This window comes from Emiliania huxleyi (genome assembly GCF_000372725.1).
Source record: "Emiliania huxleyi CCMP1516 unplaced genomic scaffold EMIHUscaffold_60, whole genome shotgun sequence".
NCBI lineage: Eukaryota > Haptophyta > Isochrysidales > Noelaerhabdaceae > Emiliania > Emiliania huxleyi.
This window is the reverse complement of record NW_005197506.1, coordinates 488,140-514,588: the sequence shown is the minus strand read 5'-3', so window position 1 is coordinate 514,588 and position 26,449 is coordinate 488,140. Positions and strand designations below refer to the sequence as shown.

Here is a 26,449-nt window from a genome sequence, read left to right as displayed (position 1 = left end):
CGTGCGTTTGGGAGGAACGGTAGAGTCTAAGAGCGAGTGTGAGAGGGGGGAGCCCGCCGCACCACACCACCTGGCCCGTGTGCTAGTGTTCACGCACAGCAGTCTGCGCCAAAAGGAAAAGCCGCCGCAAAAGCGAAAAGGAAAAGCGCCCCGGGGAGCGCGGAGCGGGTCCCGCGAACACACCACACACTTACACTCTAACACCACTTCCAGCTATAGGCGCGGAGGCTAGCGCCGCCGCGCGTAGGGCTAGGCCGCGTTAGAGCGGCCAAGGCCCAAAGGGGCGCAAGCGCCAAGCCGGGTGTGTGGCGGAGGCGGAGGTGACAGGTGTGGTGAAAGTGCGTTAGCCGTTTAGTGGGCGCGTGGAGTGGGTTGCGAAACACAAATCACCCGCAAAGAAGAAACTGGTCCGTCAGCATCAACCCGGTGCCGCTTGGGTATCAGTACATCATCCAGGCCAAGTCTGAGAAGAGGCGGGAGGATGAGGCCAGGCAGCAGGCCGCGCAGGGCGCTGCGCAGCCTCAGCCTACCGCCACTTTCGCCGCACCGCCCGTGGCACCGCCTGCCGCCGCTGCCGCTCCGGCCGCAGCATCGCAGGCACACTCGCAGCACCAACAGGCGCAGCAACTTCGGCCCAACGAGTCGCCCGAGGGGTGGACGAGGGTCGGGAAGGGCGGCAAGCCGGACAGGTTCACCATGAAGAACTTCGGCCGCAACCCGCCAAAGTCGGGCAAGCGGAAGCAGGAACACCGCAAGCCCGCACCCAAGGGAGGTGGACCCCCACCCCCTTCTCCCAAGGTGGTGGACAAGAACAGGCTGAGCGCATTGGGCGCTGGCCCTTCTGGCACCAGCGGGAGCACCGAGCGCGCACCGCCGCGCTCTCCCTCCCCCACCTCGCCGCCTGCCAAATCGCCGCGGCCGTCTGCGCCTGCTTCCTGGTATGACTCCGAGCTCGAATTTTCCGACGCTGAGGCGCGGGATAGGGTGGCAGGGGTTGTGCACGACGCAGTGCAGCAGGCTGTGATGCAATATGGCTATGACGACGAGCTCTACCAGGCATGGAGGGACGGCGAGATAGGCGAAAAGGACTTGCCGGAGGAGGTGATGGCTATGACTTTGGACCTTTGCGAGAGGTGGCGAGCGGAGCAAGCGCGGTGTAGGCGCGCCCACGCGGCGCAGCGGCTCTCCCGCGACCATAGCCCCTCCCGCAGCCGCAGCCGTAGCCGCAGCCCTAACTCTTGCTGCTCTTCTAGTGTCGGGTAGTGACCAGGGGGTGAGGGGACGGATTGAAGATCCCTCACACCAAGATCGTGCAGGGCGGGGACACATGTCCCTAAATCCCATCTCGTCTCAGAGTTTGACCGTTTTTATTTATTTATTTATTTATGGGTCGTGGGTGCCGTCTGCAGAAGTGCGTTGGACGCGCGGTCATGAACGGAAGAAGTGTGTAGGAGACAGAGAGAGATCTCTTGAAGTGAGTGAGTGAGTGAGTATTCTTGATACGAAACCACGACGACACACACCAGTCGACTCGCATCGGTTGCCTCCATGAACGGCGGAGCTATTCTCACACAGAGAGAGAGAGAGATCTTGAACTTGACGGGTGGGAAAGTTGAAGAAGACGAAAAAAAACAAGCGCTGTTCATAACGCTGCTTGTACAACCACGACCGACGCGAGGACGCAAGTCCACCAAACTCGGCCATAGATTCCAACGGCCAGACCGCTCGCTTAAGGCTGATTGGCTAGACGAGCGGCCTACCTCCAACGGGGCGGTCCGACAGCGCGTGGATCCGGCCCGCCCCGGCGGGTTAGATAAGGTTTAGCGCGCCGACAGACCGCCCTCTCCAGACTCCACCACCCTCGCCCAGGGCTGAGCCCTGGTCTGACAGCCTGACAGCAAACCCCGGACAGCGCCTGACAGTGCCCGACAGCCTGACAGCGCTGACAGCACTTTCTCTGACAGTCTGACAGCACGTATCTGACAGCCTGACAGCAGAGCCTGACAGGCGAGGCGCTCCGTCGCTGTCAGGCCCTAACGTGACAGCCTGACAGCTGCCTGACAGCCCGACAGCACACAGTGGCCTGACAGCAGCGCTGACAGCCCGACAGCAGCACAGACCGTACACAGTCAGACCCCCCCCGTAGAGCCTCTTTCTTGTGCCCCATGAGGGTATAACAAAACTATTACATGCAAAGACATGTACATGTACATGTGAGTGTGGTCCATGTGGTCATGGGAAGGTCATGGGTCTCTCTCTCAACCCTCCCGCCCCACCTCTGCGGACCCCTCTCTAGACTCTCTAGCACCGGCGGCTGTGCTACTACAAATGAAGCTACCAGCTAGCCTTCTGGGGCCCTACAGTCATATGCCTACGGCGTCTGGGTGGGGTGGCCGCCGCCGTCTGTGCCGCCGCCGCGGCCTGCGCCTGCGCCGCCATCTGCGCTCCCCAGGCGGCCGCCCCTGCCGGCGTGATCACGCCGTAGGAGGGGGGCAGCTGCGTACCCGCTGGTCTCCTCTTGATAGTGTCATAAGTGTGGCTGGTGTGTGTCAGAGCCTGACAGCACCCCGACAGCTAGCCCAACAGCACCACCTGACAGCACCTGACAGTAACAGCCCAACGTCTGACAGCAGCAGCAGCCTGACAGCTCTGACAGCTCCAACAGCGTCTGACAGCAACACCCGACAGCTCCGACAGCACCCGACAGCTACAGAGCCCCTCGCCTGTCAGACACGCACCCGACAGCACCCGACAGCACTGACAGCACCTGACAGCTGGTCTGACAGAGGCACCTGACAGTGCCTGACAGCTGCCCGACAGCCCGACAGATACCTGACAGCACCTGACAGCCTGACAGCCAGGGCTCATCTGGGCTCAGGCCTCAGCCCCGCGCCCCCCCGCGCCCACGTGTGCGCCCTGCTTCAGCCTGGTGCGCTCTGTGGCTCTCTCAGCCCGTAGGTATAGCCGTACACACACGCGCGCGCGGCGGCGCGGTGTATGTCTGTACAGTATGCTGTTGTACTTCTCTGACACACATCTCTGGCTCAGGCCCAGGGATTTACAACGCTGTCTTAAGGTCCGACCTGTGGGCTCTGCCTGCGCTCGGCACCGGGCACCGCCTCGGTATACAAAATGCGCCTGCGGGCGGACCCTTACAGATCACAGATCACAAGCGCTACAGGCCTCGTCAGGTTCACTCGCTCATCCATCCACCCTCCTCGACCTTCCCGACGATACCAGCGGGCCCGCCTCCACCTAGAAGGCTAGAAGACTGGTGCTGGGGGGTGGGTGTTCCCTGCTTTTGGCTACTGCATATACCTGAGCTAGGGCCTGAGAGGCCTCGCTGGAGCCGAGGCATAGCGGCGTGATTTCGGACCTCCACCACCCCCGTCTTGTCCCGGCCTGAGTGGCCTCAACACTTAGCCGACCCGCTGTTCCTAGGGTTGCGCGAGCTGTCCGAAGCTGTCACAGCTAGGGTTGCAAGACCTCAAAAGCCGGTCATCCACTACCCGAAAGTGGCCGCCCTCCCCTCCAGAGCGCCGCCACAGCCGTCGTGCAAAACGGCCCAACCACCGACCACGACCGCCACCGTCTGGCGGCAAGGCATACGCTCTGAGGCCGTAGAATAGTGACGGCTGCATCTAGCTCTTTGCGCGGGTCAAGTGTTCCTGGCCTCCCCTTGATGGTCCTACCTAGGCGGGAGCTTCTCCACAGAGGAGTCGATCTTGGAGAGGGGCAGTGCTCACTCTGCACTCTCTGGTCGGCCTGCTGTACCGACCCGTCGTGGCTTCACATCTACCTCGTGCCAGCGGCTCTCCTCGGCACCAGAGCACTCCATCAGAACGCCAGAGCCTGTCCTGGGGCGGGTCCCTACGTCCTTACAATCATACGCACAACAAACCCGGACTCAATCGATTGTACTGCGGTGGTTAGCTTAGGTAGGAAGGTGGTGTAAGTGAATGTGGGGTTGTGCGTTTATGTGAGTGAATTCACCATGAGCACAACGGAACAACGGATCATCCAACCTTTAGCCCGCATCGAGTATTTGGCGCGAAAGGAGGTGAGGTGGCGCGAACCTGCACACAAACAGCTTCTACCCGCCACAGCGCATCTCTCCATGGCGACCGCCTGCTACTCATGCTCCCACTCCTCATCCGGGCTGCGCCACCTCACGCCGAGCCCGCGCACCGCACTCGCCGGACGCCGCCACCAGAAGGCCGCCTGGTCCTCCAACAGCTGCGCCTGTGCACCGATTCGCGCTGCCTCGTCGACGGAGACAGCACGCCGGGGAACCAAGCCCGCAAAGGGCGGCGCGCGGTGCGAGCGAGCCTTTAGCACGCCGGAGAAGAGCGTGGCCAGCACCGACAACGTCGGCGGCGACACGGCGAAGGCCGAGACCTCCCATAGCGGCGGCTCGTGGCCAGAGTCGGCGCTCCCGGCGCTCGCGGCCATCACCCGGCTGCTGCAGCGGACGATGGGGGGAGCGTGCCCAGCAGACGCCCACGAGGTGGCCCATTCCCATCGCCGGCCCACCCCGTGATCCGCCCCCTCCCCGCCCTCTGCCGCCCACCCTGCTCCTCGCCCGCCCGCTGCCCCGCCCCTCACCGCTCACATGCCGCCCTCCTCCCGGCCGCAGCCGGTGTTCGCGCCGCTCTTCCACTCGGTCACGGTGCCCGAGATCTCTCCCGCCGCCTACCTCGAGGAGTACGTCCTCTCACAAGGCCTGCTCCACAAGGAGGGGCTGCTCGAGGTGCGCATCACCTCGAGACACCGCCCATGACACACCCTCACAAGCCCTCAGGCACAGACACCGCAGCTCCACCGCCGAGGAGGCGTCGGCTCGCCGCCTCGTCTCTCCCGTCACCCCTCCCATCCCCTCCGCCGCAGCCGCTCCTCCTGCACATGGTCGTCCTCATCGACCGCCTGCTGCTCAACCACGCGAGCCGCGGGCTGCACCTCTGCGTCTCAAACGCGCACCGCCTCCTGCTCGTCGCCGCGCTGCTCGCGTCCAAGGTGCTGGACGACGAGTCGTACAACAACTCGTACTGGGCGCGCGTCGGCGGTGTCTCGCTCTCGCACCTCAACGACCTCGAGGTGCTCGCTTGCGAGCTGCTAGAATTCCGCGTCTCGGTCTCGGCCGAGGAGCTGCAGCTGACGCGGACGACGCTGCTCACCATGTGACCTGGCGCCCGGGGCAGCGCGCGCGGGCTGTTTTGCTGTGGTTAATCCCGGGCGCATTTGCATGGCAGGAAACGTCGGGGGTAAGTGTGGGGTGGTGTTGTAGATTGAAATGCATGTCCATGTCTCGTGCCCTCTCCACGTGCGGTGGGTCGGGCTTTGTGCTTTCTGATGTCTGTCAACTCAGCACTCAGGCACATATAAAGCTGCGATAAACTCAACCCTCTCAATCAAAATCTAGCTCAATAGAGAGTTACCAGTGAGCAGTGTTAGAGACGCCCACAGAGAGCCAGACGCAGAGACCCAGACCGCACAGACCGGCGCGACTGGCAGAGACCGCGCCCGCCCCGGGGTAAGACACAAAGCGCACACGATTCTGTGGTCAGCGCGTCACGCGCCACGATAGACCTCCTCCTAGGTGATTAGCGAGAGTCGAGCCGGTAGTCTGAGTCGGGCCGGCCACGGCGAGTGAGGGAGCAGCCCCAGCCGCGCCTCCCGCAGCCGCCAGGACGCACCCGCAGCAGCGGCTGCGTGGCTGGTCGATGGCTGGGCGTGCTTAAACAAGACGAAGCAGCGCGCGGTTGGGTCGCGCCCTCAGAGGTGCACGTTCATAGAGAGGCCGAGGTTGGCGGGGCCGACGCCGTTGGTGAAGCCGTTCGGCCCGAGGAGTGCGGCGCCCTCATCGGGCACCTGCAGCGGGCGCGGTGGGGCGGTCTGCGCGCGGGCGGGGGCGGGGCGGGGGGGGGGGGGGGGGTTATTCCCGCCATCCAGAGCTGCAGATTCCCGCGCCCTTGCTGGTAGGAGCCGGACAGGTTGATGTTTGTGTCGGGAGGCCGGTAGGCGGCGCCGAGCGACCATTTGCCGCCCTGCCCGCCCGCGTACTGCGCCTGGATCTGCTGCATCTGCTGCGACTGCAGCTGCAGGTAGTTCATCGCGGTGCTCATCTGCGGCGCGGGGGCGGCGGGCGGCGACGCGCTCAGCAGACACCGAGAGGGGCTCAGTCCTGTGCCCCGCCCCGTCGTGCCCCACCTCTGTTCGCATCCCTCCCCCTCCCCCCGCCCGCCCACTGCTTCGGTACCGCCTCCGCTCGGTGCCCTCTCCCTCCCTCCGCCGCCGCCGCCTCCCCCCTCCCTCCCAGACCGCCACCGCCGCGCCTGCTGCTGCGCTTGCTGCTTGACCGCCGACGCCTTCTTTGACTGGCTCTTGATGGCGTCAATCACCGCGACGAGGCTCGCGCGCTCCGCCTTGTACCCCCAGCCCGCCTTGGCGGGCACGCACACCTTGGCGCCCTTCACAAAGGCCGCCTACGCCGAGAGGAGCCCGCCCCGTGAGCCACGCCCACCCTCCCTCGCCGGGCGCCTCTCGCCGCCGCCGCGCGCCTCGGCAGCGCTCGCCGCGTTGGCGAGGTCGTCCTGCCCGACGGCCTGCGCCTTGAAGGACTCGAGCGCCGTCTCCTTGAGCGCCGCGAGCGCCTTCACGAAGGCCGGCTCGATCGACGTCAGCACCGCCTCGCTCAGCTCCTCCTTCTTGTCGGCATACAGCTGCGCCACGTCGGCGTCGCCCGCAGGCGTGCCCGCGGAGAACTTGTCCTCCGCGTCGGCGAGCACGGCGTCCGCCTTGGCGCCGAAGCCGGACAGGTCCTCGCCCGCCGCGACCGTCTTGCGCAGCATCGCCACCTCGGCGTTGGCCTCGGCGAGGCACGAGGCATAGAGGCGATTGCACGCAAACGTGGCCTGCAGCATGGCCTCGGAGGGCTCGCCGCCGCCGCCACGCAGCGCGAGGACGCTGCGCGGGGCGGGGCTGCTGCGCGTCTGCGATCTCGGCGCGCTGAAGGCGGCGGCGGCCGCGATGAAAACCGCCAGCAGCTTCATTGAGATCGAAGGGCACCCGTGGCGCTAAGGAAGAAAAAGTTTTGCGGCTTGACGCCCTTTCTGTCTTGTGGGAGACTCGTGCCGCCGCCCCTGCCACCCCTGTGTCAGTGTGCCTGTGGTAGGAGAGACTGCCAGCGACAAGCTGGAGGCAGGTCGCTAGACTGAGATGAGACCGCCAGTGGATGTGGGAGTCCACCGCGCACCGCGCTGCGAGCCTGTCGTGTCCCGTGTCAGGAGCAGGAGAGCCCCACCTGTCCCCCTGATCGTCCTTCCAAAATCCTGCTCGTGCAGGTGGGGACCCTGTCCTCGTCCCATCCCTCGTTTGGCGTGTCTGTTTTCTTTCTTTCTTTCTTTCTGTCTTTATTCCAGAAAAGGCAGCGCGAATCGGGGGGAGAGAGAGCGGGTGTTTGTTTCTCGAATCGGTGCAGCTGTTGGAGGAAGGCGGCGGCCTTCTGGTGGCGGCGGCGAGTGCGGTGCGCGGGCTCGGCGTGAGGTAGGTCTGAGGTGGCGCAGGCCGCAGCCCGGACGAGGAGTGGGAGCACGAGTAGCAGGCGATCGCCATGGAGAGATGCGCTGCGCAGCTGTGGCGGGTAGACCCTGAGCATTGAGCTGTCTTTGCAGGTTGAGGTTCGCGCCACCTCACTCCTTTCGCGCCAAAGCCAGAAAGGCAAAGCAAAAAGAAAAGAAAGAAAACAGACAAGCCAAGGGAGGGATGGGAGGACGGCACGCCGCCACCACACAGGGATTTTAAGGAGAGGTGTGTGGCAATAAATAAATAAATACAACGGACATCCCAAGCTAGGGCTGAGCTATCAGTGATGACGAAACAGAAGCTAGCGCAGACGAGGGCAGGGCAGACCCGGGGACGGCGGAGTCGGAGCAGACGGCATCGGCCGCCGAGGAAACGTTGGGAAGAGGCACGAGGAGGGCGGCGACCTCGACCGACTATGGAGGACCCGTCACCAGACGACGCAGGGCAGACGACGGGGAGGCGGAGCAGACGCGCAGGGCGAGACGAGGGAGGGAGCAGGATGTTGCTGAGATCAGCAGGAGGATGTACGACGAGATTAGGAGCAGCAGGGACCCGAGGGACCATGTGGAAGACGGCTAGTGCTAGTCCCCCATCGGGAGGACGACCCCGGCTAGTCGCCGACCACACCCACAAAGAACCCTGCACAAAGACCGCAGGGCGGGGACCTGTTCCTTTTTACCCATCTCCTAGTAGAGGTGTCCGTTTTTATTTATTTATTTAAGCTAGGGCTGGGTCGAGGACAGACACGTCCCCACCTTTGCAGGATTTTGCAAAAGCGAGGGGGGAGGGCGCATCGCCGCGCGGAGAGGGCTGGGCACAGGGCACAGGGGATCTCTCTCGCATAGGATATGCACTCGGCGGCACGAGGGCAAGGCTGGGCGTCCTATGTTTGTGCTCCCCCCCGGACCCCTCGCTCTCGGGCACTAACCATCTGACCACTCATCGACGGGGCTTGGCGAGCGGCCGCGCTGCGGGGCAGGGCTGGTGAGGATGGGCTCTGGCCACTCGCCCGTGCGGTTGTAACCGCGCATCAGCCGAACGGAGGCCTCGACCGCCCCTCGCGGCAAGCTCTCGAGCATCTCGAGCAGCTCGCCCGCCGCCATCGCCGCCTCGAACTGCTCCCTCATGCCGAGCGCGCCGCATACCCTGCGGACCGCCTCCTGCTGCACCTCGTCCGGCGTATCGGTTTCATAGCCGGACGAGTCAGCGGAGGCGGCCCGCTTGGCGGGCGGAGAGTCGGGCGACGGCGAGCGCGACTGGCGCGAGGGCCCGCTGCCGCGCGCGGACAGCGCGTTCTTGTCAACAAGACGGGGTCCAGCATCGGCACGGCCCCTGGCACCGCGGCCCTTGCCGCGCTGCTGCTGCCCACGCTTCCTGCCCGGGTTAGGGACAGTGAAGGAGCAGCCGCGCACTCCGCCGCCGCTGGGCGGCGGCGGCACGCGCGGCGGCGGCCGGGCCCGCAGGCGCGGCGGGCTGGCCACCCGCGGTGGCACCCTGCGGCTGCGATGCGGCTGCGGCGGCGTACGTCTTGGGCGCCGGCTCCGCGGCTGGCGGCGCGGCGGCAGGGGCGGGCGGCGCCGCAGGGCTCGCGCTCGCAGGCGGCTCCGTGGCCTGCGCCTGCCGCTCGTGGCGCACCGCGCGCTCGAGCTGCGAGTGCGGGTGCAGCTGTACGATGACGTCGCCGCTCTGCGTCGCGGTGAAGGAGACCGAGTACGGCGCTTCGCCGTCGTTCTTCTTCTCCGCGTAGACGAGCGCGTAGTCGCACACCTGTCGTTGGTGGTCAGTGAAGATGGTCTCTGTGCAGCGCTCGGCGGAGCCGACGCGAGAGAAGTGCCGCCTGAACGCCATGCGTTCAGGCGCTGTTTTGGTGTGTGGCAAAGCACCCGGGGCATGCTAAATTCTTTTTAGCTGCTGGCCGTGTTGCCGCTCCTCCCCAGCGGCCATGTCGGCGGGAGCTGCGCGCGGCGAGATCGCCCTCTCCGAGGCCGACACGCCGCGCGACGCGCTGCTTGCCATGCAGGCGCAGTACGAGCGGATCGTCGACCAGCTCCGGCGGGACGCGGCGCAGCAGGAGGCGCTGCGAGAAGCGCAAGCTGCCGAGGGAGAGGCGCGGGTCATCGAGCGCATCTGCTCCGTGGAGAGGGAGGCGTCGGCGCGCGAGCTCCAGCGCCTAGCGACGATCGAGGCGATTCGTGCGCAGGCAGCGGTGCGACCAGCCTTGGCGGCAGAGTGCGCCGCGTGCCGGGAGCGATCTGCGGCGCTGCGCGAGCTGCGCGAGCAGCGTGCCGCGACGGAGGGCGCGCTGCGCGCCACCCTCGCTGCGGAGTCGGAGCGCCTGCGCGGCGCGCGGCGCGAGGTTCTCGAGCTGCACGCTGCGCGTGCGAGGGAGGCGCTGGAGGGCGGAGCCGCCGAGGTTGGCGCGGCACTAGAGGCGAAAGAGGCGCTGGAGGCGAAAGAGGCGCTGGAGGAGAGGGAGGCGCTGGAGGCGCGGCTCGAGGCGAGCGAGGCGGAGGCGAGGTCGCTGCGCGAGGAGTGCGGCCTGGCGAGCGACGCGGCGCGCAGGCTCGAGGCGGAGGCGGGCGAGCTGGGCAGGGAGAACGCGGCGCTGCGGGAGGAGCTGGCGGAGGCGCGGGAGGAGCTGGGAGTTTCGCGGGAGGAGCGCGAAGGGGAGGGGGCGCGGTGGGCGCGCGCCCTCGAAGAGGTGCGCTCCTCTGCGGCTCGGCGCGAGGCCGAGCTACAGGCGAGATCTAGCCGAGATGTGGCCGAGATGTAGCCGAGATGTGGCCGCGATCCAGCCAGGACCTAGCCGAGATCTAGCCGAGATCTAGCTCGTGGCTGCGAGCGCGGGGCGAGGGAGGGGGCGGCCGCTGACTCGAGTGGCGGCTAGATTAGGCGGAGGTGGCCGACCTCGAGGCGAGGGCGAGGGCGAGGGGGAGGGCGGACGGCGCGGCGGCCGCCGCTGCGGCGGAGAGCTCAGCGCTTGCGCAGCGGCTGCGGGCGGCGGCGGCGCGCGCGGAGGCGGCGCTGGGGCACGCGGCCTCGCGGCTCGCCGCCTGCGAGAGGGCGCTGCGGCGCGAGCGGCGGGAGGGCGCGGAGCGGGACGCGGCGCTCGAGGTTGCGCTCGAGGAGCTGGCGCTGCTGCGGGCAGAGGCGTGCGAGCACAGCCGGTCGCGCGCGGCGGCGCGCGTGAGGAGCGCGCGCTGCCGGCTCGCTTCCTCGGGGAGCAGGGGTGCTCACGGCGGGACGATGCGCCATGGCTGTGCCGACTTGTGTACTCCGAGATGTCTATAGCGGAGAGCGGATGGGAAATTCTGTTTTGCACATCCTTGTGTTGGTGCCAATGCGCGGCCCCAAATGACGTGTGAGTGTTAGAGTTGTTTGGTATTGCTAAAAAAAAATGCGCGCCAGTCCCCCGTGCCCAGTGTTTAGAAAGAAAAAAGAAAGAAACACTCGGACAACCCAAGGAGCAAGCTGCAAGGTAGAATAAATAAATACATAGAGCAGTCATCTCCAGGAGAGATGGGCGACGCACGAACACAGGGCGACAGAATTCTTTTCGTTAGGAGCCGAGGCGGCGGCACGGCTGCTCCTCCTCCCCGCCCCACGTCCTCCACACCGTCACACATGGTCCCACCTGACGCCGCCGACGCCACACTTCCGTCCGCCGACGAGCTCCGCGCCGAGGAGGAGGCGAGGCATATGAGGCGTGAGGCGGAGATCGAGCGCTCGTGGAGCAAGGAGGTCGTAGTGGAAGGCGGTGGGCGGCAGGCGTGGCCGGGCGCTCGAGCGACGCTCCACGTCGTCAGCACCGTCGTCTCGTCTCGCTCGGGCGAGGGCGTCGGCTCTGTCTTTGAGGACAGCCGCCCTCTCGGCGTGCCGCGGCTGCTGCTGCTCGGCCGCGGTATCCTCGTGCCAGGCCTCGAGCGCGCGGTCGGCGGGATGCGCGAGGGCGAGAGTGCGCGCGTCGTCGTGCAGCCCGAGGGTGCGTACGGCGACGCCGGCTCGCCGGCGGCGCCTCGCGTGCCCGGCTCTGCCGTCGTCACGTGCGCTAGCCTCCGGCGTCGGCGGCGGCCGCTCCCTCTGCAGCACCTCACGCCTGCCGCCTGCCCTCTTCCGCAGGTACGAGGTCGAGCTGGTGAAGCTCGAGGAGGAGGCGGAGCTGTGGGACCTCTCCTTCGACGACAAGCTGCGCCTCGCCGCCGAGCGGCGCGAGCGCGGCAACGCACTCTACCGCGGGCTCGCCTTCGCGGCGGTCGCTTGCGGCCGCGAGAGGGTGAGGCGGTGGCGCAAAGGCGCGATCGCGACTCGCCCGCGCCGCGTGCCGTAGGCGGACGAGGAGTACGAGCAGGGGATGCGGTACCTCGTCTACATGCCCCAGCCCGAGGACGGCCAGCTGGCGCGGAGACCGCGACAAGTCGCGAGACGTTGCGGCGCCCCCGGCCGTGAGTCGTCCGTGGCGTGTCGGCTGCAGGCGCCACTCGAGGAGGCGACGGTGCGGATGCAGCTCAACCTGTGCGCCGCCAAACTGCGCACCGGCCGCGAGGCGGCCGCCCTCGCCCACGCCGACAAGGTGCTCGAGCTGAGGCCGGAGCACCCTAAGGCGCTCTACCGCAAGGGGCAGGCGAGCGGCGGCACTGCGCCCGCCCCTCTCGGCACGCGCGGCCGGCTCACGGGTGGCTGCCTCTCTTCCCGCCAGGCGCACACGCAGCTGGGCGCGTACGCGGAGGCGTCGCTCGCGCTCACCCGCGCAAAGGCGGCGGCCGAGGCCGAGGCGGACAGCAGCGCCGCCGCCGCCGTCGAGAAGGAGGAGGCGCGCCTCGCCGAGCGGCGGCAGCGGCACGCGAGGCAGCGAAAGGCGGCGTACCGGAGGATGGTCGGCGGAGGGGCGGGTGAGGCCCGAGGCGAGGCAAACGCCGAGGCGGCCGATCAACCGCGGGCGGCGGCCGGCGGCGGCCTCCGTGTTGGAGTGGCGGCCGCCGTTTTGGTTGCGGCCGGCGCGGTGGCGCTCGCTGCGGCAGCTTTAGCTAGCAGCTGGGGCGGGGCCGAAGATCTACAGCCGTGAGTGTGCGCCGCGCGCTCATGGACAATATATCTCGAGTACACGTGCAGTGGACGAGCGTTCCCGGTTCCGACACGCTCGGCTCGCTCGGTCCGCGCCGCGGGGTACCTCGGCCCGGGTGTGTCGCTGCTGTGTGTATCGACACACACACCGTTCGCACAGCCTGGCGGCGGCCGTATTTTACTACGGGTTATTCCGTACGAAAATAGCGAACGAGGGCTTCTGTCTAATGCCATAAAACGAGTTCGGAGCGCGCGGGACATATGTCGACATCTTGCTCCCCCCCCCCCCCCCGCCCCGCCGCCCCCCCCCCCCCCCCACACGGTCGGCCGTCGGTCGCCTAACGCATATCGTAATTCGCTACTGTGACTCAAAAGTTCCGTCGCTCTCGCGGCCCTGCGCCTCCTGCCTCTCCCACGCCAGCACGGCTTCACGCACGTCCTCGCAGTCCTCCGGGGGCCCCTTCCAGAAGACGCGCACGCCCTTGTCCTCGAAGCTGGCCGGGACAAGGCAGTCGTGTCGCTGCCGCTGCGGGAGGGGTTGCGCGTGCTCGTCGCGCGCGGAGCCCTTGCCAAAGAAGCGCAGGCTGTCGAGCGGGCTCCTCCCCCGCTGCCCGTGGTGCACATGCCGAGTCTCCACCTCGAGGCTCGCCCTGTCGGAGCGCAGCCCGCGCGCGCCCACCGCGGCCCTCACGCCGTCCTCCAGCCTGCGCACCAGCCGCTCCTGCTCCGCCTTGCCCATCGCCAGCTCTTCGCGCGTGAGCTTGCGGCTGAAGATCTGGTCGCCCACGCACTTGTAGTTATCGTTGACCTGGATGCGCTCCAGCAGCGCCCGCGCGCGTTCCAAGCCCGCGTCGCCGCCCGCCTCTGCGCCGCCCGCCTCCCCGCCCGCAGCGCCGCCCTCCCGCCCCCGCCCGCCCGCCTCGATCAGCACCTCGAAGCGCGCCATGACCGACTCGTCGGTCATCTTGAGGAAGGCGTCCTGCAAACACGTGCCGTGGGCGTGTCGTGGGCTGCGGGGCGGCACCGGCCTCTCCTCGACGGCAGGCGGCGGCGGCCTCGTTGCCGGCGACCACCGTCTCGGCGAGGCGCAGGCTGCCCACGACCGGGCCGAGCGCGTCGGCGGCGAGCAGAAAGTCGCGGTGCAGCAGGTCCCACGCCACGACGTGCTTGTGCGTGTAGAGCTGGCAGTGCAGCTCCGCGCGCTTGCGGAAGACCTCAAAAAGCGAAGGAGACATCTTGTCCGGGTAGCAGATGACCGGCCGCGCGCGCGCCTCGCCGCCAAAGGTCGCCAGCCGCACCTCTGCGTTCTCAAGCAGCGGGACGACCAGTCCACTCATCCCGACCGTGGCAGGGTCGCGGCGCAGGTAGTCGAGCTTGTCCATGTCCAGCCTGGTGATACAGACGGCGATGTGAGTGGAGCGTCGCAGTCCTCCTCTCGCGGAAAGACAGAGCGCCACGGGTGCAGACGAGGCGAGTTCCGCACATTCCAATCCACATCTAGAGGTGCCACATCTAGGGTGCCCAAGCCCCGAGTCCGCGTTGCAGACGATGTCGTACAGGTAGCGCTTGTCCCAGCCGCGCCCTTTGCGCGCGTCCACCCCTCCCTTCAAGTCGCCGCCGAGGATCAGCTCCTCGACGAAGACTAGCTCCGCCTCCGTCAGCCGGTCCTCGCGCGCCGCGAGCGGCGGCTGGGCAAACACCTTGCGCAGCAGCCGCACAGACAGCTGCTCGTGCTTGTGCTTCTCCAGCACCTTGGCAAGCCCGGCGTCGCCCTCGTCCCGCGCACGCCGCGCCGCCGCCGGCACCACAAAGTTGTCAAACGTGTGCGAGAACGGGCCGTGGCCAAGGTCGTGGCACAGCGCGGCGAGCTTGACGAGCAGAATGTCGCGCTCGTCGGGCGGCTGCACGCCGTGGGGCATCGGCCGCTGCGCAATGTTTCTGCACAGCTTCTCCGCCAGGTACGCCACGCCGAGGCTGTGCGCCTTTCGCGTGTGCGTTGCGTTCGGCCAGACCCGGTGCGTCGAGCCGAGCTGCCTCAGCGAGCCGAGCCGCTGGAAGGCCTTGGTGCGCGTCACGGCGTCGAGCAGCGGCTCGAGCGTGATCTCGCGGTGCACGCAGTCGTGCACGTGCTTCCTAGGCCGCTCGTGCTGCCGCTCGTCGAGCTCCCACTCGTCCGCAGCCGGAGGCCAGCTGCTGCCGCCGCCCCCAAGCTTTGCGGCTTTGCGTGCCGTCGTCTCGGGCGTGGGCTCGCGCACCCTGCCGCTCGCGCCGGGCGGAGTGCGCGGCGGCGCTGAGCCGCTGCTCATAGGTTTAGTTGCCGACCGCCCCACTCCGTCGTACGTACGGTTAGGTCGTACGGAACTGTACGGTGAAAGAAAGAAAACAGACAACCCTAGGGAGGGTTGGGAGGACGGCACGCCGCCACCACACAGGGATTTTAAGGAGAGGTGTGTGGTGCGCTATCCGTCGCCCACCCTAGGGAGTCTGCCTCTTCCTATCTCTCTTCGCAGTCTCTCGCCGATTCTCGCTGCAACCTTCATGCCACCTCGCGGTCGTCCCACCCTCGTCGTTCTCTCCCTTGTCACTTCCTCCTCTCGTACGGTGAAGAAAGAAAGAAAGAAAGAAAACAGACACGCCAAACGAGGGATGGGACGAGGACAGGGTCCCCACCTGCACGAGCAGGATTTTGGCAGCAGAGGCGGAAAGCGCGCGTTTTCTTCTACTCTGAAATGCCGGAAGCCGCCCCTGGCTCTGCTGGCTCCGCCGCTCTCACCTACCCCTGGTCCTTCTCGTACTTCAAGAAAGTGGCCAACCGGTCGTACGAGGAGAACACTTCCGCTCTGGGCACCGTCCAAACAGTAATCACCCCCGGCCGCCCTCCTCAGCGGCGTTGCGCGCGCGAAGCGCCGGTCCCTCTTCGCGGCGAATCGTAGGTAGAGGACTTCTGGCAGCTGTACGTGCACCTGCGCCGGCCGTCTTCGGAGGAGCGGCCAACCAACTGCGACTACCACGTCTTCCGCGAGGGCATCCGGCCGATGTGGGAGGACAGCGAAAACCAGGCCGGCGGCAAGTGGATCGTGCGGCTAAAGAAGGGGCTCGCAGCTCGCTACTGGGAGGACCTGGCGCGCCGCCACCGGCCGCTCCCCCCCACCCCACCCCCCCCGGGGGGGGCCCGCCGCCGACGCTGCGCGCGTGCCCCTCCCTCACCCCTCTCCGCGCGCCTCTCGCTGCAGCTCCTTGCGCTGATGGGCGGGCAGTTCAAGGGCGACGAGATCTGCGGGGCGGTGCTCTCGGTCCGGTACCAGGAGGCGTGCGCGCCCGCGCCCCTCTCGCCCCTCCCGGCCCGCCCTCCACCCCCTCTGCTCCCCGCCCCTCAGGACCTGCTCTCGCTGTGGAACAAGTCGGCCGACAGCCGGCGCGTATGCATGCAGATCCGCGACACGCTGCGCCAGGTGACGGGGCTGCCGGCGGACGCGACGATGGAGTACAAGAAGCACACCGACTCGATGCGAGACAACTCCTCATACCGCAACGCAAACGCAAACTTCTGACAGCAGGGGGGCCGGAAAAAGTCCTCGGACCTCACTCGCTCCCGGGGGGCGCGCGCCGGCGGGCGGAACTTGAGAGCGGCGGGCAGGCCCTGTCGGGGTGAGTACAGAGCATTGGTGTACAGAGCATATGGTCTCTGTTCAAAAGAATATATACAAAGTGACTGGGCGCGGGCGCGTCTGCCTCTGCGACTTTCTCTCCTCCAACTCTATCTCCCTCGCCCACGCTTCACACGTGCGGCACACACGATCATCGATCTCGGAGACGCTCTCTCGATCCGCGAAAGGGATCGCACGCCCGCCTTGCGTAAGAGACGGAAAGAGACGGAGAGCGACCAGTGCGCAAACAGAGCGCGTCGCCCAGCGTTCGAGGGGGGTGCTCACGCAGCGGCCCGCACCTTGACGACAAGACGGCTCCCCACAGCCTCAATGCTCACCTTCAGTGAGTCATCCGCGCAGCTGCTCGCGGGGCCGCCGTTCGCCGCCGGCGCCGCCGGCGCCGCCGGGCCGCGAAAGGCGTCGCAATACATCCAGCGCTTGGCAAGAGGGGCGACAATCTCGGCGGCCGCGACCTCCCTCGACAGCACCGGGGTCGAGGGCGCTGGCTGTTTGGGCTCACGCGCACGTATGCGCGACGCGAGCCACGCGTACGGCGCCGCGGGCTTGTGCTGGACGAGCTCGTTGAGCCAGGTGTTGAGGTTCGCCTGGATGGCGTGCTCGTCAAAGTACTGCTGCAGCGCCTGAGGGTGGCGGTGGAGGGCGGCGGTGGCGAGTGCAGTGGCGAGCGTGCGTTGGTGCGGTGGTGGTGAGGGTGGTGGTGGTGACGAGTGCGGTATTCGCAGCGGCGGTGGCTTGGCGGTGGGGGGCGGTGGGGGGCGGCCTCGACGCTGGGAGCGCCGCCCTGAGAGCCCCGAGGCCGCATGTGTTTTTTTCTCAATTTTTCGCTCTGGCTGTTACCTAACCTAACCCTCCTTGCTTGGGCGCTGCGCTGGGCTGGCGCGCACGGGGGGGGCAGTAGCGTACGTAGTCCCGTACGCTCATTTCGCTCACTCGGGCAGCCCGACAAAACAAACAAAAAATCTCTCTCTCTCTCTCAAAACAAACTCTCTCTCTCTCTCTCTCTGGCAGCCCGTGCCGAGAGAGAGCTGTTGCGTGCCGTCATCTCCTGTCTCGCTCGCTCGCTCGTTCGAGAGAGAGAGAGAGATTTAGCAATATTTGTCTCGTTCGTGTCCACACACCGCGTTGGAGAGAGAGAGAGAGAGATTTGAAGACCAACAAGAAATCACGACTTTCACAGTGATTTGGGCTCGGCAGCTTGTTAGCCCTCAGCCGAAGCTGGGGCCGGTCCCGTAGCCGAGAGAGCCCGCGCCGATGAGTTCGACGCGGTCGGGGGGCCTTGCGGAGAGGCCAGCGAGGCGGCGATCGCTGTACTTCATGGTGCCCTCGGTGGGGCGGCTGACAAGCCAGAGGTCGATACTCTGGGGATGCCACGAATGCCTGGCGCCGGCAGCATCCGCAGGGAGGCAGCATATCAGGCACCAGTCTTCAAGAGAAGACCAGTCTTCTGGAGAGCTCAACAGCTGCGGCCGCGATGGCGGAGTCGGCCGCGGTTCGAGCGAGCAGCTTTTGGCTGCGGGATCGAATCACGCCTCGCGGAGCGACGCGGGTCGCGCGGCGCGCGCGTGTGCGAATTGCGACAACAGACGACAGACGACAGACGCCTGAGCGCTGTATGACTGAACGACCGTCGCCGCAATCGCCACCGCCGCCATTTTGACGAGCAGCGCGAGCGCGCTCGTCGGCGGCCAGCCGTCGCGGGCCGGGCTCGGCCCGGCCTCAACCGGCCGCGCCGCCGCAGCAGGCCCGGAGGCCCACATGGCGGCCGACCAGCTGATAAGGAGCTCTCTCCGCGTTGGTCCAGTCTTCTGAGCCTGCGCTGTTCTTACCTCTGATACATACAAGGGAGGGAGGGAGCGGGAGAGAGGGAGAGAGGGGAGAGGGAGAGAGAGGGGGGAGGGGGGGGGGTGTGTGTGTGGGGGGGGGGGGGGGAAACAGAGATAGAGAGAGAGAGAGAGAGAGAGACAGAGACAGAGAGAGAGAGAGAGAGAGAGAGAGAGAGAGAAAGAGAGAGAGAGAGAGAGAGAGAGAGAGAGAGAGAGAGAGAGAGAGGCTCGGACTGGAGACCGGCGCGTATGCTCTCGATGCGTTTCGTCGTGAATAAAAAATATCGACAAAAACCAGCTGAAGCAATAATAAGCGTCCTTGCTCACCGCGGCAACCTTGCGCTGTCGGCTCCACCTTACTCTCCGCCCCAAACCGCGCCGCCATGGCTTCCGACTTCTCGCTCAAGGACCCCGCCCGCTCCTCCGCCGCGCGCGGCTCGCGCCACAGCCAGCACCAGAGCATCGACCTCTCCCAGTCCATGGTCGAGTCCGGCAACGCTTTTGGCGACCCGCCGCCGGCGCGGCCGTCGTGGCTGCAGCGGCAGTGGACCTTCTTCTGCGGCACTCCGTGCCGCGCGATGCTCGGCTGTGGCACGATCGTGCTGCTCGGACTCATCATATTCGTGCCGATCATCCTGCTGGTGATCGTGCCCATCGTCGTCAACATGTTTGTGAACGCCACGACGATGACCATCATAAGCGCCACGCTGATGGAGCCCCTCCCCTCCACCATGCTGATCGATACGTGGGTCGAGCTCAACAACGCCGGCCCGATCGCCGCCAAGCTCTCGGGCTTCAACGCGACGCTGGTCGGACCAAAGGGGCGCGACATCGGCTGGCTCGTCTTCCCCGACGTCCCGCTCGACGCAAACTCGGCCAACCTCCAGGATGTGCTCAGCCAGATGACCATCATGAACGAGCAGGCCATCTACGAGGAGGGGCTCGACCTGCTGGCCGGGCGCCCGGTCACGTGGCGCATCAAGGGCGAGACCACCCTCACGACCCTCGGCTTCGGCTTCAAGGTCGACATCGACAAGCCGCTCACCTTCCCCGGCGTCCTGCTCGAAAACTTCCAGACGCGCAACGTGCGCATCAACTATGCGAACGCCTCGTACGACGACAACGGGCACAGTGGGATGATTGTGATGGACGCCGACCTCGAGTTCTCCTCCTCCTCGATCCTCCAGTTTGACCGCATCGGCATGCTGCGCGCCGACCTCTGGTACAACAAGGACGCCAACGACGCGGAGAAGTGGGGCTTCTCAAAGGTGTTCCGCGAGCTGCACGGCTCGCGCCTCTGCACGCCCGAGATGAATGCCAACAACAAGTGCTGCAAGCCCGAGGACCAGGACGAGGACGGCGTGTGCAAGGAAGGAGTCGAGGTCTGGAAGGAGGTGTCGGAGAACATCGGCTGGTGCGACATGTACGACTTCAAGGTGCTGCGCGGCGTCAACCGCGTCAAGGCGTCCATCTTCCTGTACAACTCCGAGACGAACGGGTACAACCTGGGCCGGTGGGTGTCGCAGTGGGAGCAGACCATCATCTCCGTCGGGCCGACCAACAAGTTCTTCCTCAACAAGGTCTGGCAGGGCCTCGTCACCCTCGAGGCGGGCCCCACCAAGATGTTCACCGGCGGGCTGGTGGACAAGCAGACGCTCGTGCAGGGCTACGACCTCGAGACTGGCCAGAACTGCGGGCTGACAACCTCGTCGGCCGAGACCTGCAACCGCGGCTCGATTATCTCGGGCGTCAACCCCTTTGTGCGCGAGTGGGCGCTCAAGGACATTTCGTACGACGTCTACTTTGACGAGAAGATCGAGTATGACGCCAAGTTCGTCATCAACGCGCTGGGCAACACACTCTCGGTCCCAGCCGTGGACATCCAGTGCGCCGCCAGCGACACGTTTGCCCGGATGCAGACCAGGCCGGGCATGATGGCGTACACGCCCAACAACGACCCGCGCGTCGAGGGCGGCCCCAGCAGTGGCTTCGCGGTGGACGGCTATCGCAAGAATACGATCGGCGGTCAAGACGCGACGATGCTGAAGTGTATTTCGCGCGAGGACCCCGGCTCTCCACTCGACGGGGAGTGCGAGGGGCTTGACGACCTGCTCAGCGACCAGACGATCCCGCTGCCGAAGGGCAGCACGAATGGGACGGGGACCTACACCTTCTTCCTCACGGCGACGCCCTTCCCCGGCCGCGCCGAGACGATCAACACGGGCGCCCACGGGATCGACCCTTGCGTGCTCGGAATCGACTCCCTCGTCTCCTTCGACTGCTGCCTCATGACCGTCACAACTGCGGCCGCGTGCAAGGCGGAGCAGAAGGGCAAGAAGCACATCGACGTGATCTCGAGGGGCAACGCAACTATGATTGTGGACGGGATGGACATGATTGTCTACCCCGTGGTGAAGCTGCCGCTCTCATACACCGAGGAGGTGGTGGAATTCGACGCGCTCGCAGAGACCTCAGCGGTGCTCAGCGCCGTGGCGAAGGCAGGGTTCAACTGCGACGAAATCAAGTGGACGGGTGTGACGGCTGAGGAGGCGTGCGCCCCGAATGGATGGGGTTCGCCCTGCTCCTGCTGCGAGTACGACCCCGCCATCAACTGCGCCGAAGCTTGCTAATCCAACGCGCCGAGGCGTCGCGGGCGCGAGCTCATCTCCGCCGCGGCAATCCGGGGGGCTGCCATGTACAGGTACGCCGCGCGCACGGAGGGAGCGCGGCGGGGCGGTCTCCTCTGGCACAGCGGCCACGAGATACGGCCGCGAGATATATGTGGTCGGTGGATCCGTGAATGTGGCGAGAGGGGGGTACAGTATTTTGTTGTGTACAATAGCTAAATTATACACATTGCACACACGCACCCCCCCCCCACCACCACCCCAACACACACACTATGAGACCACGCCCCTTGATCAGTCCTCCTGCCGCGCTTTGAACTCTCTTTTCCCAGGCCACTTCACCGGGCACATGAAAACACGCACAGCGCAACCTTATAGATACAATAGACTCAGAGCTCAGAGTCCTGCTCCGGTGCTCCGCAAAGAAAGTCTCTTTTCCCAGGCCACACTCCATCCCGTGCACTGCCTCGGGATATAAAACGCGCCGGCGGGCGGACCTCACAGTCACAGCTGACACAACATGCCGTGCCCCGGGCCGCTCGGATTTGGATGTTTCGGACAGTCAAACTCGGCGGGCAAGGACGGGCGGTATCGCCTTGCGTCCCTTACTCTCTGACGATGGTTGCCCGTGACGCCCGCGCCCCCAACGCACTGCTGCAGAAGATCCAGCGCGCGGTCAATGGCTGGCTACAGCCGGCCCCGCGCAAGGTCAGCGCCAAGAGCCCTCTCGTCACGATGCTTGTGGGCAGGATTCCGGAGCCACCAAGGGCGCGTGACGCGGAGCTCGAGTGCGGCCTGGACGGTGTGGACGATGAGGTCGCCACCGCGCTGCTTCGGCGGCAGGTGACGAACGAGCTGGCAAAGCAGGCCCTCCTGGCGGACATGCGCTCCTTCCTGCAGGCGCACCCGTCGAGCCGCCTCGCGGACTGGGCCCTCGCCAGCGAGTGGGCGCGAGGCACTGGCGGCAGCGTGGACCCGGCCGGCGCGCCGGTGCGGGTGCTCTCGGGCGAATGGCTCGAGTGCTGGAAAATCGCTGCCGCCGACGAGGAGGAGCGCACGAGGGGCTGCCCTCAGCACAACTCCGCTGCCGAGCCCAAAACCTTTGGTGAGTGCACCATCTGCCTCGAGCCGCTCACTTCACTCGATGCAAGGACCGCGCTGCCGTGTGCGCACGTCTTCCACACGGCGTGCGTCAGAGGGTGGTTCAAGTCGCCGTGCTGCACTGAGCGCTCCTGTCCTGTCTGCGCCGAGCGCATATAGACACTCTCGCGCGTGTGCGCTGCACACCAGACGGGTGACGCTCATGGGGCTCATCCTCTCTCCAGCTCATCTCGAGAGACACTCGTCTCCGCGCGAGACAGTGTTTTTCGATCCCCGAGGGCTGATACAGTCAGTGCGTGTCACGGTATTACCTAAGGATGATAAATAGACGCCATCTAGCCAAGACAGTACGGTCCTCGCTCGCATCGAAGCTCCAGGTCTCGTCAAACGGCTCCGCCCCTCTCCACAAAATGAGAGTCGGATGGGTGGCGGTTTGATCGGGTGGAACTCGGCCTGGTTGGCAATGCTGGCTTTCATTAAGCACCTGCAGATGAAGCTGCGCAGCGCACGATGGTCCTCAACACCCGGGTCCGTCTCGCTCACACCCACGATCAGGTGCTGCGCCGACTGCACCGTGTGCTTGATCGCGCGCAGGTGGAGCTGCACAAAGGCGGGGACGGCCGCGAGCATCGAGAGGGGGGTGTAGACGTGAAGCGACTCGATGTCCTCCAGTGCGACGAGTGTGGTCGAAAACTGCTTGCTTGGGGGGGTGCAGCGCTAGCGCCACACCTCGAGTGGGCCGGAACCTGGGCCGAAGTTCTGAACCCCTCCCATGATGACCACCTCCTTCGTCTTGGACATGAAGACTGACTACAGTTCCGAATGATCCTCTGTTTCTCTCTCTTCTCTCACTCTAGCTCTCATCCTCGTCCTGCATTCCTGCTGCGAAACTCTGTTCACGCACGGATGGGCGGGAGCGGAGGTAAAATTCGTTTTGTTCGTGGACGTCCGCAGACTTGTCTGTCACCAGCGACATGACCTCTGCGCCGACGTTAGAGCCGGAGTGCGGCCGAGGGCCAGTAATGGACGACCTGTCTGACTTGCTCGAGCGCCGCCTGGGGGGGCTGATGGTGCTCCGGCTCGAGCTGTCCGACCTACTTGAGAGGCTCACTGAGGAGGAGCATGAGCTGGCGGGCCTGTGAGAGCCACCCTGCTGCCACGGGTCGCTAACCGCCAAGGCCTCGCCGCCGCTGACCCGGCAGTCTCACCCGATAGGCTTCGTTCGATCATGCTGCTGCGGGACCGCGAACGCAGTCAATTTCAGGCAGTGTGACTACACCGCTCCCGTGTTGCTCGCATCTGGGTAACTAACTGCCTGTGCTTACAGGAGCGGCTGAACGAGGCGAACGCCTACGCGCAGCGGCCCGCCTTGCTCGTGGCAACCCAGTCGGTCGCCGCTCCTTCTGGCGGCACACCACCTCCTTTCCACGCGTAGGCTCGAGGCGGAGCTCTCGCACCTGCGACTGCAAGCCGTGGCCAACCGCAGCAGGGGGGGTCCATCGCGAGTCGCTCCCTGCTCCGCCGATTGCGGCTGGCCTCAGGCGGACGGTGATGCCCCAGGCTCCGCGGCCGCAGTCAAGCCCGCCTCGCCCGGCGCCAAAGCGACGAGTGGTAGCGCTACACTCAGCCCTGAACGTGGGGAGGAGGCTCCTGCTGCGGAGAAACTTGCGCGCCGACTCGAAAACGAGCGAGGGCGGCTGAGCTGGGCGAGCCCCAGGATAATCATGGCCGAAGGCGGCGACTTCAAGTTCGACCACGCTGGTCCGGAGGGGGGTCGTGCTGCAGAGAAGTAGGGAGAGTGTGGCGGTAGGCTTACATCCTTGCGTTCAAAAAATACGTCCGCACTGCGGTCTGCGCGCGGGGGGCGGTCGGTGGTAGAAGGAGAGGAGGGAGCGATGCCGAGCACAGGCCTGCACGAAGAACCCGTTTTTCAATTCTTTCTTTTTGCCCACGCAATGGAGACAGAGGTTTTTGTTTTGCGGCACCTGTGCCGCCAAGCCAGCCTCTCTCGGCGCAGCCTCTGAGGCTACGGGGACCCTCTGAGACGGCAAGCGCAAGGCAAGCCCCGCGAGGCCGCTCCTCAGAGGGGGTTTTCAGCGGTATTTCAAGTCTGTCGTGATCCCCCACCAAGCAGAGAGAACCCTCCCCCCCCCTTCCATTTTTCGGATACCTCAAGTTCGAGTTCCAGTCGAGTTCAAGCGGACGCCGCGGCGCCTCATGGCCAAGCTCGAAGCTGGAGCAGGGGAGCGACGGACTGGAGAGATCACTACCTCCTCCTCGGGCGGCCGCTCCAAGCACATCCTCAAGTTGACGGCGCCGGGCCGCGCGAAGCTGGTTCACGCGCAGGGCACGGCGCAGGCGCTGTGGTAGAGCCTGCAGCAGTAAGCGTGTGTGGTGCCGGGCGCGCTTGCGAGCGTATAGAGTAGCGCCTTAGTCATGGTCGCTGTGAAAAGTCATATGTTTTACTGCCGCCCCTCCCCGCCCTCACTGGTCAGCGCCGTTCGTGGAGGGCTAGGCAGCTCCGCCTCCGCCCGGGGCTCTCGCCTCTGCCGTGAGGGGGCTACCCTCTGAGGTCAAAGCCCTCTGTGCCGCGCCAAGACAGACCCTCGGCCAGGGACCCTCTGAGGCCAAAATCAGCCAAGAGAGGCCACAGAGGCGGCACAGAGTCAGAGTCAAACCCTCTGTGCCGCCAAGCCAGGGGTCCGACCCGTCCTCAGAGGGGGGGGTCTGAGGCCTCAGAGCGTGTGCAACCCCCTAGTCACAAAAGACAAAAGCTTTGATCCCAATCACGACACATGTTTGACTCGCCTAGTGTGGAGACGCCGTGTACCGTGGGGCCTTGTTGTCCTAGCACGGGGGTACCCGTGTGGTAAAATCGACAAAAAGAATTCACCCTGGGGCCTGTGTCGTACGACTCCAAGATCCGGCTGCACTCCGGTAAGATCCCATTGTGGATGTCCTACAACTCCATTGTGGATGGGTTCAAGTGCCTCGAGCCGTGCAGCGGCACCGGCGGTGCGTGGAGCCTCTTCGCACAGTCGGCGCTAAATAAGTTCACCTGGACGTGCCGAGACCACCTCGCCTCCTCGAGCTGCTTCGCGACCCGCACGGACCTAGGCTGCGACTGTTCCGGATGCTGCCTCGGGCGTGCTCCGCCCACCGACGGCCCGTGTATGAAGAAGTGCGCCGGGGCCTACTGCCTCAATTTTGTCCAGAAAATGGACTGTGCGCAGACGCAGACGCTTGGATGCGACTGCTCCGGCTGCTGCGCAGGAGCCAGCGCGCCGTCACCGCCGTTACCGCCGTCGCCGCCGCCGCCGCCGCCGCCGTCACCGCTGCCGGAACCACCGCCGCCGCCGGAACCACCGCCGCTGCCGCCTCCCTCGACGCCGCCGCATCCCTTGACGCCACCGCATCCCTCGACGCCGCCGCCGCCGCCGCCGCCGCTGCCGCCGTCGCCGCCACCGCCGCCGCCGGAACCACCGCCGCTGCCGCCTCCCTCGACGCCGCCGCCGCCATTACCGCCCCCACTGCCACCGGCGCCGCCGGCACCGAGCCCGCCGCCGCCTCCCTCGCCACCGCCGCCGCCGCCTCCCTCGACGCCGCCGGCGCCGCCGCCGCCGCCGTCACCGCCGGCGCCGCCGCCTCCGCCGCCTCCCTCGCCACCGCCGCCGCCGCCGCCACCTCCCTCGCCGCCGCCGCCGTCGACGCCGCCGCCGCCGCCTCCCTCGCCGCCGCCGCCGCCGCCTCCCTCGACGCCGCCGCCGCCGCCGCCGCCGCCGTCACCGCCGGCGCCGTCGCTGCCGCCGCCTCCCTCGCCACCGCCGCCGCCGCCGCCACCTCCCTCGCCGCCGCCGCCGTCGCCGTCGCCGCCGCCGCCTCCCTCGCCGCCGCCGCCGCCGCCTCCCTTGACGCCGCCGCCGCCGCCGCCGTCGCCGTCACCGTCGCCGCCGCCGCCTCCCTCGCCGCCGCCGCCGCCTCTCTCGAGGCCGTCGCCTCCCTCGACGCCGCCGCCTCCCTCGACGCCGCCGCCGCCGCCGCCGCCGCCGCCTCCCTCGCCGTCACCGTCGCCGCCGCCGCCTCCCTCGCCGCCGCCGCCGCCTCTCTCGAGGCCGTCGCCTCCCTCGACGCCGTCGCCTCCCTCGACGCCGCCGCCGCCGCCGCCGCCGCCGCCTCCCTCGCCGTCACCGTCGCCGCCGCCGCCTCCCTCGCCGCCGCCGCCGCCTCTCTCGAGGCCGTCGCCTCCCTCGACGCCGTCGCCTCCCTCGACGCCGCCGACGCCGCCGCCGCCGCCGCCGCCGTCGCCGCCGCCGCCTCCCTCGCCGCCGCCGGCGCCGCCTTCCTCGACGCCGCCGCCGCCGGCGCCACCGCCGCCTGCCTCGGCGCCGCCGCCTCCCCCGCCGACGACGCCTTCCTCTCTCGACGCCGTCGTCTACATCGCCGACGCCGCCGCCACACTCGAGGCCGTCGACTCCCTCGACGCCGCCGCCGCCGGCGCCACCGACGCCTGCCTCGACGCCGCCGCCTCCCCCGCCGACGACGCCTCCTCTCTCGACGCCGTCGTCTACATCGCCGACGCCGCCGCCAC

The 26,449-nt window shown here is 66.8% G+C and overlaps 9 protein-coding genes across 9 annotated transcripts; 6 read left to right on the top strand and 3 right to left on the bottom strand.

The window, feature by feature from the left end:
• Positions 1-4,117: 4,117 nt before the first annotated feature.
• On the top strand, positions 4,118-5,181 carry EMIHUDRAFT_104571 (hypothetical protein; the record flags this gene model as incomplete). The annotated part of the gene is made up of 3 exons (XM_005764276.1): positions 4,118-4,507; positions 4,637-4,750; positions 4,888-5,181. 3 exons carry the CDS (start codon positions 4,118-4,120, stop codon positions 5,179-5,181), a joined length of 798 nt encoding a protein of 265 aa, XP_005764333.1.
• Positions 5,182-5,355: 174 nt separating this feature from the next.
• On the bottom strand, positions 5,356-7,061 carry EMIHUDRAFT_464972 (hypothetical protein). The gene is made up of 4 exons (XM_005764275.1): positions 6,558-7,061; positions 6,333-6,482; positions 5,943-6,122; positions 5,356-5,868 (listed from the first exon to the last, which is right to left on the bottom strand). The coding sequence occupies exons 1-4, from the start codon at positions 7,047-7,049 to the stop codon at positions 5,773-5,775; spliced, it is 918 nt and encodes a 305-aa protein (XP_005764332.1). The 5' UTR covers positions 7,050-7,061; the 3' UTR covers positions 5,356-5,772.
• A 1,443-nt stretch (positions 7,062-8,504) lies between these two features.
• On the bottom strand, positions 8,505-9,429 carry EMIHUDRAFT_214273 (hypothetical protein; the record flags this gene model as incomplete). The annotated part of the gene is made up of 2 exons (XM_005764274.1): positions 8,505-8,927; positions 9,217-9,429. 2 exons carry the CDS (start codon positions 9,427-9,429, stop codon positions 8,505-8,507), a joined length of 636 nt encoding a protein of 211 aa, XP_005764331.1.
• A 94-nt stretch (positions 9,430-9,523) lies between these two features.
• On the top strand, positions 9,524-10,872 carry EMIHUDRAFT_104569 (hypothetical protein; the record flags this gene model as incomplete). The annotated part of the gene is made up of 2 exons (XM_005764273.1): positions 9,524-10,282; positions 10,495-10,872. 2 exons carry the CDS (start codon positions 9,524-9,526, stop codon positions 10,870-10,872), a joined length of 1,137 nt encoding a protein of 378 aa, XP_005764330.1.
• Positions 10,873-11,205: 333 nt separating this feature from the next.
• On the top strand, positions 11,206-12,619 carry EMIHUDRAFT_452341 (hypothetical protein; the record flags this gene model as incomplete). The annotated part of the gene is made up of 5 exons (XM_005764272.1): positions 11,206-11,624; positions 11,701-11,833; positions 11,909-11,977; positions 12,053-12,202; positions 12,278-12,619. Coding segments are annotated over 5 exons (1,113 nt in total), but the record flags the coding sequence as incomplete, so codon positions are not given.
• Positions 12,620-13,000: 381 nt separating this feature from the next.
• Positions 13,001-14,962, bottom strand: EMIHUDRAFT_452340 (hypothetical protein; the record flags this gene model as incomplete). The annotated part of the gene is made up of 4 exons (XM_005764271.1): positions 14,170-14,962; positions 13,716-14,031; positions 13,574-13,621; positions 13,001-13,450 (listed from the first exon to the last, which is right to left on the bottom strand). Exons 1-4 carry the CDS (start codon positions 14,946-14,948, stop codon positions 13,001-13,003), a joined length of 1,593 nt encoding a protein of 530 aa, XP_005764328.1. The 5' UTR covers positions 14,949-14,962.
• Positions 14,963-15,371: 409 nt separating this feature from the next.
• Positions 15,372-16,354, top strand: EMIHUDRAFT_452339 (hypothetical protein; the record flags this gene model as incomplete). Its single annotated transcript, XM_005764270.1, has 4 exons — positions 15,372-15,500; positions 15,576-15,764; positions 15,876-15,950; positions 16,020-16,354. 4 exons carry the CDS (start codon positions 15,372-15,374, stop codon positions 16,191-16,193), a joined length of 567 nt encoding a protein of 188 aa, XP_005764327.1. The 3' UTR covers positions 16,194-16,354.
• Positions 16,355-20,680: 4,326 nt separating this feature from the next.
• On the top strand, positions 20,681-20,982 carry EMIHUDRAFT_357661 (hypothetical protein; the record flags this gene model as incomplete). The annotated part of the gene is made up of 1 exon (XM_005764269.1): positions 20,681-20,982. A coding segment is annotated over one exon (302 nt), but the record flags the coding sequence as incomplete, so codon positions are not given.
• A 396-nt stretch (positions 20,983-21,378) lies between these two features.
• On the top strand, positions 21,379-22,020 carry EMIHUDRAFT_214266 (hypothetical protein; the record flags this gene model as incomplete). The annotated part of the gene is made up of 1 exon (XM_005764268.1): positions 21,379-22,020. One exon carries the CDS (start codon positions 21,379-21,381, stop codon positions 22,018-22,020), a length of 642 nt encoding a protein of 213 aa, XP_005764325.1.
• Between the last annotated feature and the right edge of the window lie 4,429 nt (positions 22,021-26,449).

What these genes read in the sequence shown, in the direction of transcription:
- EMIHUDRAFT_464972 (XM_005764275.1), bottom strand. Translation starts at nt 7,049, where the DNA reads ATGAAGCTGCTGGCGGTTTTCATCGCGGCCGCCGCCGCCTTCAGCGCG. An exon ending in ACGCGGCGAGCGCTGCCGAG is followed by an intron (nt 6,483 to 6,557) that starts GCGCGCGGCGGC and finishes CTCTCGGCGTAG; the next exon opens with GCGGCCTTTGTGAAGGGCGC. An exon ending in GGAATCTGCAGCTCTGGATG is followed by an intron (nt 5,869 to 5,942) that starts GCGGGAATAACC and finishes CGCCCGCTGCAG; the next exon opens with GTGCCCGATGAGGGCGCCGC.